General features: G+C 34.8%; 1 protein-coding gene across 2 annotated transcripts in view; it reads left to right on the top strand.

Annotated features, from left to right (window-relative positions):
* Pex6 (peroxin 6) overlaps positions 1 to 11,272 on the top strand; it is a gene marked incomplete at its 3' end in the record, with an annotated part of 13,113 nt that extends 1,841 nt beyond the window's left edge. The window contains 11 exon segments of one of the 2 annotated variants that reach the window (XM_070126585.1): positions 1 to 179; positions 578 to 1,918; positions 2,128 to 2,251; positions 2,491 to 2,674; positions 5,764 to 5,879; positions 6,245 to 6,409; positions 6,659 to 6,805; positions 9,019 to 9,127; positions 9,782 to 9,898; positions 10,665 to 10,742; positions 11,133 to 11,272. The exon segment at positions 1 to 179 is cut by the window's left edge and continues 7 nt beyond it. In XM_070126585.1, the coding sequence (XP_069982686.1) occupies positions 584 to 1,918; positions 2,128 to 2,251; positions 2,491 to 2,674; positions 5,764 to 5,879; positions 6,245 to 6,409; positions 6,659 to 6,805; positions 9,019 to 9,127; positions 9,782 to 9,898; positions 10,665 to 10,742; positions 11,133 to 11,272 (2,515 nt within the window). 2 annotated transcript variants of the gene reach the window in all.
* Between the last annotated feature and the right edge of the window lie 53 nt (positions 11,273 to 11,325).

Consider the following 11,325-nt stretch of genomic DNA (forward strand, 5'->3'; position numbering starts at 1 on the left):
ATGTTGCCTGCAAACTACTGAACGTACTGGATGCAAACAGGAGAAATTGTGATGACTAAATAATGATAAGTGATATTGAACTATTTCTGGTTAATTGTTTTCTGTTGAAAGGCTAGTTTCTTAGTGTTTTGTATGAAACCAAAGCCAAGACTCAGCTGTACAATGCACTTGTTGATAAGGTATGTGCACTGTCCTTATATTTTATGAAAGCTCAGTCAATACTATGTTTCCAATTATCAGTGCAGCTGTATATAATGTATGATTATTTTTATTACTTAAGAAACAATGTTTTGATTTCAGTTATAGATAAAAGGAACTGTGCTTTGGTGTAAGGAATTATGTTAGAATTCTCAGGGTAATGGCGATCTATCACAACACTATACCTAAATGTTTGAGAGATTATGTTTTAAATGCACATGATCAGTGGAGTTTATTATGATTTTATTAAGTTAGAAATGTTTCAAAATGTTTCAGTGAAAATATAAATAATTAAATTCCTTTCCTTATGAAACAATTCATTCATATCCATACCTTTGACTCCAACTCATGATCATTTACAATATGTATTCTTTTGCAGATCATTATGGCAGAGTACCAGGAACACAATAAGATTTATGAATATGTAAAACTGCTCATATATACTGCATCACTGATCAAGATCATAAGGCCACACATATCGGATCCTATTACTTATGCAGTCAAGAAAGCCATAAGGAGGAAACTCAGATTAAGTGTCCAGAGAATTTCTCTCAAGAAGCTGAATACTCTTCTTGCTTCATCTCCAGGATTAGAACCTGACCTAAATGCTGATGTCTTCATTAGTGAAAGAAAGGCCATTATTTATGGAGTTCAAAATGGAGAATGGTATAATGTGTTCTTTATTGGTAGTATGTGTATGAGAGCACCAAACTTACAGATAATAAAGAGAAGATGGATCAGAGTTAACATACATTCTGATATAGATGACGATCATTGTTTGCTTTCTCCGATATTATTTCATAACTTACAGAATGGCAATCATGATCAGATGTGGAGTTTGGAATTTGATGATAGTATAAGCAACATGCTAATTTCTGAACATGTAAAAAGAGTTTTGACACTGTGGAAAGAAGCATATGCTGTAAGGGAGAGTGAAAAGGTAACCTTGGTGCAAAGTTCACCTTCAACTGCAACAGAAGTGCATGTGCAGATTGTTGAGTCACCAGACTATAAATGTGGAAGTGAGCTGGAAGTACTACTATCCGATGCTTTCAGAACCCCTAAATTAGCAGCTGCTGGAGACATAATTGGTCTTCCAGTACCAAATCACTTGGGCTATGAATTTAGTGCAGGCACTTCAGTAATACCCCCAAAGTATATCTTCATCAGAATGTCAGTTCTTCAAAAAGATCAGGGTAGTAAAACCAAGGAATCATTATTGATTTCTACAGAAACAACAAACCTTTATTTAGTTGGCACAACCCATTGTTATCTTCCGCCACTTTGTAAAAATTTTGATAAAGGTGGCACAGTTGATGTTCCTCCAGTTTTAAAAAGAACCTTCAACAATGTAACAAATATTCTGCAAAGTGAGCTAAGAGAAAGGAAGCAAGAAGTGCTATCAGGAGAGAGGCATCTTAGTGAGAATATGAAGAGAAAAAAGTATAGAATGCAGAAAAGTTCATTAGGAAATTTAGAGAGAGAACACAGAACCGGTGGTGCAAATATACTTATGTTAGGGGCTCCAGGCAGTGGAAGTGAACAGATTATAGAGCTGTCAGCATCCTCATTGAACCTTAGTGTTGTATGGGCAGACTGCTGGCACTTGAAAGGAGACACAAGTGGTGGCACGGAGGCAAGGTTACGTCAGATCTTTTCAAGAGCAATAGGGCAAGCTCCATGTGTTCTTGCCCTCACCAGTGTTCAGGCTATTTCAAAGGTAATTTCTGTTTTGTCAAGCAGGAAAGAAGTTGATCTTTAGTATTATACAATAATAGTTTCAATAAATTTATTTCATGTTCATATATGTTTGTCTCTATATTTATCCTTTATACCTCATTGTTTTGTTTCTATTGAATGTAAATTAGGAAAAGAAACTGAAAATTTGAATATAATATAGGCCATATGAAATAATGGCAGAATTTTCAGGATCGAGATGGAGGTGAAGATGCTCGTGTGGTGGCAGCCTTGAAGGAAGAGGTTGCCAAATTACCAGATTTGCAACCACCTGTAATCCTGATAGGCACAGCACCGCACCGGACACAGGTTTCTGGTTAGCATGAATTTTTTTTCCATTATTCTTTCTTGATATTCTGAAGTTGTACAGTCATATAGTATCTATCTTTAGGAAAAGTAGCATAGTATCTAATAGCTGTTGCCTGCATATATGTGATGTTTAAATGATCATAAGTAAGTTAAGTGGTTAAATTCATTTGTTATGAAATAACACTATAGCATTGCACTGTAAATGTAGGTACTGGTAATTGTGTGATTTTTTATAACCTTTTGCAGAGGACCTTTGGAGTATATGGAGCCATCAAGAGTGCATAGATGTACCTGAATTAGAGGAACGTAGACAGATGCTAGAGTGGCTTCTCTCCAAACAGCTACAGCAGCACCAGTTTCTGACTTTGGCTCAGCGCACTGCTGGTTTTGTGTTTGGAGACTTGCAGGCTCTTTTTGGTGCTGCTCAGAGGTCAGAAGATATATAATGCCCTTCCCTCTTTACCTCTTTTCTTTGTATTATAGATTAGCCAGTCATTTTTGTCCATCCTTAGTTTTTTTTTTACAAAGTCAATTCATATTATCTCCAATATAGTCTTTTAGAGATATTCACAAGTCAGTCTTTGTTTGAGAGATTTATGGTAGTGTATGTTTGTGACTCAGATAAGATGCATTTATTGACTGTGAAGCCATTGGCACTGGATAATTGTACTGTTCACTGTAGTTTGATTTATGAATTTTTTTTACGCTTTGAAGGCTTCACAAGTTCTTAGTCATTAGGGACTGAATAAGTAGGCCTACATGACCTTATCTGAAGTCTCCATTTGTTTATTTCCAGAAAATGGTTTTATATATCCTAAAACAATATGTCATTACTGTTATTTTATTATTATTGACATTGGGAATGATATAATATTGTTATTGATACTAATAGCAACTAGAAGCACTCAGAGAGTGCATATCTCCACTAAGGCTATAAGGTCACTGATGCAATAAAAGTATTCACACTTGAAGAATTCCATTAAAATCATCTCTTTATCAAGTACACTGGTGATGTCCGTATTTCCTTGTCTTACATTGCTAATGAATCCTTTAAAGAATTCCAGGATCCAGAACATGATCTGGATCACCACAAAAATTTGCTGGCATTTAAGTTGGGATAAGGCACACCCCCTGGTAATTTTTTTTTATACAAATCTGTTCATAATTTTTATGAGTTATCCCATGCAGGATCTGGATCATGATCCAAACACCATGAGAATTAAGACACACCTCTGCTAAAGATTTAATAAGAAATCTGTTTATAAGTTTTTGAGTTATCCAACCAGCCTACCAACAAATTAAGCAACGTTACCAAAATCATAAGCTATTTGCCTAATGTAATAAGAAATAAAGAAAAAAAATCTTTCCAGAAATCAAGGAAATAGGTAAATAGGTGCAAACAGATAGGACAAGTAATTGATTCTTTGGTGACTAAGCATTATGGAGCTATCAGTGTATAAACAAAATTTATAAACTAACATAAAAGTGTACAAGGCATGTATGTACATGCAATTCAAACATCCTACTGATGATGCATCATTGCTTCACTTGCTGATTATGATTTTATCTTGTGATCTATACTTGACTGTATTATCTCCAGCCTAGATTTATTAAGATTCTTTTATGTTCTGTCTCAGAATAAGAGAAAGAATCATGACAGGAAATAGTATGAAATGACATGCATGACAATGAATAAAATGAGAAGAACTCTTTGATAAACCTGCATCACCTATAAGAATTGTTCTTGAGAATATATTTTCTTAACACTGACTGGTATGTCCCGTCCTCCCTATAAACATCCAGTTTTTCACCAATGTAGTTTTGAGAACTTGATTTAACACATATACCAAATATGTATCACACAGTGGGACTTGAGAGCTTAAAAGATTATCATAGTTTCCACTTTTGTCAGAGTGAAAGTGAGTAAAAGTTACAGAATATGCAGATAAAACATATAAAGCAATAGAACTTGTATGGACGGAGGAAACTGCTGGACATGCATTTCATTCATTCTGAAATTATGTAAGAAATCAGCCACCCACTCCTTGACAGATTGTGCATGATGGCATGATTGTGGCAAATAGGATTTTAGGGCTTAATTCTTTAACTGTGGAGGATCCATATTGTCAGAGCAGAAATTGATATCAGCAGTAAGAAAAAAATATAATTAGTCTTGCTTCATATCTCTTTTCTCATGTTTTCTTGATTTTTTCATATATATAATTGTGTCAACTACATATCTGCAAAAGAGTTAATACAAAGAAGTTGAATATATTAACTTCTCTGTTCGGGATTTGATCCCACGCCGCCAGATTGTAAGAAGTTCATCATGACTATGTATTTACAGAAACACAGAAAGTGTATTTGTAAACTTGTAAGGAAACTAGTATGATTACAATAGCCTATGGCAGTGTTCCAAATAATATTACTGTTGATAAAGAATCAGGTGGGGAAGCTGAATTTGGTAACAGTCTAGGATAGATCCCTCCATGAGTTTGAACATGTTTTTTGCTTTTGCATATTTTTGTACATACTAGATATATTTGGTATACCATACCAAAGAGATTTTGTCCATTGATGAATGCAGATAATATGTCTGTTTTGTAGCCTAACTGGTATGTAGCCACATTGAAAAGTGAAAAGGATATGGAAATGAACTGGAAGAGATATGCAGAGATCAGAAAAGAAAAATAAATAAAGAAAGAAAAGGGGAGAAAAGAGAGGAAGAATGAGAAAGTGTGATAGAAAGAAAGAAAAAAACAAATAGGGGAAAGGACGAAGCATGAGAAAAGGGAGTCAGGGATAGAGGAAAGAGTAGTAAATACAACTCTTTTGTAATTATTATGGTTTTTGGGATAATGATAAGAATTTAGAAATGAACAGTGCCTGAGTAAGAACATCTGCATATATATTTTTCAGCTTATACTTGGCATTCTTATTTTACCTTACTGAAGTGCTTGGCACTTGATATTATCAGCTATCTCATTTCTTTGCCGTTCTTACTAATTTGATGTTGGTGTTTAATGTTGGATTGCCTTACTTTTGCTTGTGTGCCACACCGTACACTGTCACTTTCTCGTTCTTCTGCTCTTGATGTCATGACGGTTGGACTTGCCCCTTGCTGATTATCTTCTATATTTATTCTTTAGTGTATGCCTGCTCTTCTCAAAGTATTTTCATTATTCATTTATGTATTGTCTCTCTTATGAGCCAAATTTCATATACATTTATCATATAAAACAGTTTTTACTATTCCTAAATGTCTGTTGATTTTTTTTGTCAGAATTTCCATCTTCTGAAATTGTTTCACTTTCTATCATTGGATTCCTTTTATCTCAGTCTGCTTTTCTATTGAATTTCATGTGCATATGTACATTTGATTGGGTACCTGATACATGTATATAGAATGTGTATATATTTTTACAAACATCCCTATTGAGTACGGGTATAGGCATGTGTGCTAGAAACTTTAATATTATTCATTTGATGTATAGGTAATGCTTAATTTTTTGTTCTCAGGATCTCTTTGGATCGCACAAAAACCTCTGAAGACAAAGGAACTACACAGGAGAAAAAACAGAATAACCCTGAAAGATGCTCAACTCTGATGTATGAGGATGTTGTGAAGGCTTTAGGTATGTATGTTTTTTTGTAGCTGTTATTGTACATATAATCAGTACTTTCATTAGCCTCATATTACCTTAGATCATATTCTCTTGCCTTGAGAAACTTTAAGAGAATGTCACCAAAATGTTTATAATAAATTTCATTGGCTATTTATAAAGGAGGAATTCTATGTATGACTGCATTTTCTTCATTTATTATTATTTTTTTTCTTTAAATGAAGTTTTCTTCTTTTTTTTTTTCTTCTTTTTTTTTCGTCATCGTCTTGGTCTTGTCGTCCTTTTCATGTATAAAAAGAGAATAAATAAAGCAGTGTTATAGAGAGAGGGGAAAAAATCATCTTTTAGATATTTATAAAACAATGATTTATTACCAGATGAAATGCAGTCTAGTCGCAGTGAGGCATTAGGTGCTCCACGTATTCCACAAGTGAAATGGAATGAAGTGGGTGGATTAGAAGAGGCAAAGCGTCAAGTTATCAATACTATCCAGTTGCCTCTGCGTCATCCATCTTTGGTGTCAAATAAGCTTCGCCGTTCTGGTATGTGTAGAGCATTGGTACCAAAAATATTCTGAATTTTTGAAGAGTATTATTTTTATATGAGATTCTCTTTCCTGTGAGAATGATATCTACAGATTTTGCCTTTTTTCTTCTTCTTTTTCTTCTTCATATTATTATTATTTTGTTTTATTTTTATTTTTGCTACGTTATTCGGTACAATTAATAATTGTAAACAAGTTTGATTTATTTTATCTCGTTTTTTCATATTTATATTTGATGCTTTAACAGGAGTGTTGCTGTATGGGCCACCAGGCACGGGCAAAACTCTTCTTGCTAAGGCCGTTGCTACAGAATGTGGTTTGAATTTCCTTTCTGTGAAAGGACCAGAACTACTTAACATGTATGTTGGTCAGAGTGAGGAAAATGTGCGCCAAGGTTAGTCATTCATGCTTATAGTGACTCTGTAGCATTTTCAATAATTTTCTGTTTATTAATCCATGGCCGATGGGTGGCATATACATATATGCCATGGCTGTTGTGGACCGAAAAACGGATGGCATCGTATCATGCCTATTGCCGCACCACTAGCTCATCGGATGGAGTTTTCTCCGATAGTAGCGGCTTCATTTATATGGTAAAGATTTTAGGCAGTGGTACCTATAATGAAGGTAAACCTTTAAAATTACTTTATTTTTATAAATTATAGCAAAATAAAAGCTTTTAGGTGCCAAGTGTTGCTTGCAAACTACCAATCGAGCCAGGTGTAAACAGGGTAACTACCGATGCGTGCCAACAATCCCGTTCTTACGTCCACTTGCCAAACAATTTTACCTGTCGGCACCGGGTGAAAGTACAGGCAGAAGCAACTTAAGATGTAATCAGACAGTAGTTCATGTTTCAGATGCAGCCAAGTTTTATATTTGTTTATGATTGTTAAAGTGAATTTTGTGCTATAGGAAACTAGCAGTTTTTTATGAAAAAGAGCATATGCATTTCTGAAGATAGTTATTTTGCTTGTAATAAGAGCCTCAGCCATCATCTCAAATGATAAATGGAGCTTTCTGTATGTTTAGGAAATAGATCACCCAGAATGATCTTGAATTCAAATTGAAATTATAATGTTACTGTTTTCTTTATGTCACAAACCTGGGAAAATTCACTGTAAGAAACTCAAATTAAAAGGAAGAACACTACTGCTGATGTTCTTTTATACAGCAGTTACTAAGCATACTTGTAAAGATTGCCCTTATGATATTTGTGTTATTTATTTTCTCCAGACATTCATGATATCAACACTTCTTTTACAAACTTGTCATAATAAAATATTAGGCAATGAGTTTCAACATCATATAAATTTACTGCTCTATATATTTTTACCTTACCTAGGCAAAGTATTTATAAAATCTTCAATGTTTTAGGAAAAATGTTCTCTTCATATACTATGCATGTTTTTTTCAAAGAAATGTAGGTCAATGTAATGTACGTAGTGCTTTTGAGTTAGTATCCTCATAACATTTGAAATTGTAATTTTAAATGGGCATTGCAAGAATACTTGTCATGCCCACTAGTATATTAATTTATTAACCCATTGGACCCAGTTGCTTCGGGGGAATCACATGGCCCAAAATATGGGTAGCAGACTTAGGGCTTGTAGTCTGGGTGCATGCAAACACTCATGTGCAGTGACAAGACTCCATGCCTCCCCTTTGCAATGTTATTTTCTCTTTTTATGCATAAACTTTTTTACCTTTTTTGACATTTTCCAATATCCATGTTTGTCATTTAATTTGTTTTATCCAGATGGTAATAGACTGTTTTCTTTGCACAGACTCCTTATCATCTCGCTAGGTAGTCTATAACACAGTGTGAGAACAATAAGCAACATTTTGTTTTTGTGTGATTTTATTTATTTATTTATTTATTTATCTATTTATTTTTTTTAATATTTAATATTCTGCAATACAACCTATGCCTCTGGTCATAGCAGTTTATTAATGGAAATGATGTAAAAGGATTTTCTAAATGCCATTTGTGTCTAATCACTCTTCAAGAGCTTTGTGCACTTGCGGTGAGTCTTTTCTGTCACTCTGGCCTTCAGCCAAAATGCTCATAGCAGCAAGTTCCTGTCTGGCCCACAGCTTCGTTTTCCCATGATGGCACATTTGCATCACCCACCCCTCAAACCAAATTTCTTCTTCACATGATGGTCATGTCATTCAGATAGGAGGGGTTAATTGTCTTTACACATTGTTATTAGTATTCAGATAAGATTGTGATATGATGTCAGTAATAATGATAATTAGTAATAGTATTATTAGTATTAAAAAGAAAACATTTTTCTGCAAATTTATAGGAATGGGGAATTCAGGCATGTGTGTGTGTGTGTGTGTGTGTGTGTGTGTGTGTGTGTGTGTGTGTGTGTGTGTGTGTGTGTGTGTGTGTGTGTGTGTGTGTGTGTGTGTGTGTGTGTGTGTGTGTGTGTGTGTGTGTGTGTGTGTGTGTGTGTGCGTGCGTGTATGTGGGAATGTGTGAGTGAGTAAATATATTCTAGATGATGATTGTACTTCCATGTTTAGATTGGTAATTTTTAGAAAAAAAAAAAATCCTCCTAGTAAGCTTACATATTAGAAAAAATATTCTTTTTAAAGTTTTCAGTAAAGCACGTGCTGCAGCCCCATGTATTATATTCTTTGATGAGCTGGACTCTTTGGCTCCGAATCGTGGCCGCTCAGGAGACTCTGGTGGAGTCATGGACAGGTCAGTCAAAAAAAGTTGTATAATTAAGATATTTATTGATGTCTCTCTCTGGCTGGCTTACATATTCTCTCTGTGTGTCTTTCTTACTTTCTCTTCCTCTTTCCTTATCTCCACCTCTCCCTTTTCCCCTTTCTTTCACTTTCCATCCTCCTCTCTCTATCTGTTCCTCTCTCTCCCTCCCTCCCTCCCTCCCTCTATCCTTGTGTCCCTGTCTTAGTCTCAAACTATGCCAGCACTCTAAAGTGTTATTGCCCTGAGTTTTTCATTGTTGCACCCTTAATACTGCAAACACAGTCTGCATTAGATGTCTGTAAATATTCACCAATGGATGACTATTTGCATTTGTCACTCAGAACATGATAGATTGATTAAAAAAACTAAACCTACCTACCTACCTACCCCCCCCCCCCCTCTCTCTCTCTCTCTCTCTCTCTCTCTCTCTCTCTCTCTCTCTCTCTCTCTCTCTCTCTCTCTCTCCCCTCTCTCTTCCCTTTTCTCTCTCTCTCTCTCTTTTTTATTCTGAAAAAAAAATGTAATGCAAATAATTTAATGAAGAATTACCTGCCTAGTAAGATTAATTTCTCAGATAACCAATAAACAATATCCCAAGGGATGAGTATTCATTATTTTGTCTTTGTTTTTTTTTTTTTTCAGAATAGTATCAGCTTTATTGGCAGAGTTGGATGGTGTGTCAAGCTCAGCAGACGTTTTTGTGTTAGCAGCAACAAATCGCCCAGACCTTATTGATCCTGCTCTCCTCAGACCTGGCAGGTAATCTCAGGTCTTCTCTCCTTTAATATGACATATATTACAATTACTCTACCCATGGAAATTTACAAACCCATATATATCCTAACTTTTCCTTCTTAGCTGCAAATATGTAAGATAGCAAGGGCTGTCATCACTGACTTATATATTCCTATTATTTGCATGAGTGATTGATAGGCTCTCCTTTTCCTCCTCCTCTTCATCAGTCATTTAAATGTAGTAAATATACAAGTTTGTTTTAGCATAGTAGGTTTGCTAGTCAAGGATGCTCTTCCTTCTTTGAGTGTATCTAAAGGATAAACAGTGCCCAGACCACAGAAAATTATGTTCCAGTGTTGCTTTATGAATTGCTGAACTTCAGCTTAAAATTGAGATGTACCTGCAAAAAATGTAGGCCGCATTTCTCTTTTTATTTTTTAAGTGTAGTTAAACTGCACTGTTTAGATAATTGCTCTTCAATGCATTATTCAACTCTATAACAGTTTGATCTGTTGTTCATTTTACAATCTAATATGTATACCTTCACCTTTTACATCTTCCCCCATGATATTAAAGATGTTGAGCAGGTGTATATGCACATCAAAAAACTGTAGTATGCTGTACTACAATATATAAGCTTTTTTTTCTTGTGACATGTATGTCAGTTGGAATATATCTTTCTTAATACCATACAGTGAGAAGATAACGAAAACAGGTTCAGAATTGTTTTGTATGCATTTTCAAGGTGGGTATATCATTTCAGAAAATGATTTATGATATCATTCTTCAGGTTTGAGAAGCTTGTGTTTCTTGGTGTTTGTGAGGACCGTGCTGGGCAAGTAAAAATTTTGCAAGCAGTAACATCAAAGTGAGTGTAGTGCATTTTACTTTCTGGTTATATTGTCAATGCAAGTTTTATGGCACTTGGGCCAAATTGATAATCTTTATTTTTGGTAAAAATACAACTTGTGTCTTCCCTATGTCTTGAAATATTCAGCTATAGAATCACCAGACTTAGCAAGAGAATTGTCAGGGATAGAAATAAGCATGTGTGTATGACGGACTGAAATAAGTGTTTTTACATGTAAAATATTTTATTTTAAGGTAAGTTAAGGTAGTTTATAGGCCTGACAATTATGTGTGTAAAAGCTACAAGGATGTATACATATGTTGCCTTTATGAATTTTGAACTAAAATAATGTGTTTCTGAATTTTCTATAGAACACATTTTCTTTTAACACTAATATTTTTACATAAGGATTCCACTGGGAGCTGATGTCTCCCTAGATCAAGTTGCAGAATTGCTGCCATTGACCCTGACTGGAGCTGATCTCTATGCCCTGTGCACTGATGCTCTATACAACGCACTGCACCGTATAACATGCAAGATTGCAGCAGGTACATATATTACTATTTATCTTTTTGTTTAATTAGTTACTATATCTCTAATT

Source organism: Penaeus vannamei, chromosome 10, assembly GCF_042767895.1.
Source record: "Penaeus vannamei isolate JL-2024 chromosome 10, ASM4276789v1, whole genome shotgun sequence".
Taxonomy (NCBI): Eukaryota; Metazoa; Arthropoda; class Malacostraca; order Decapoda; family Penaeidae; genus Penaeus; species Penaeus vannamei.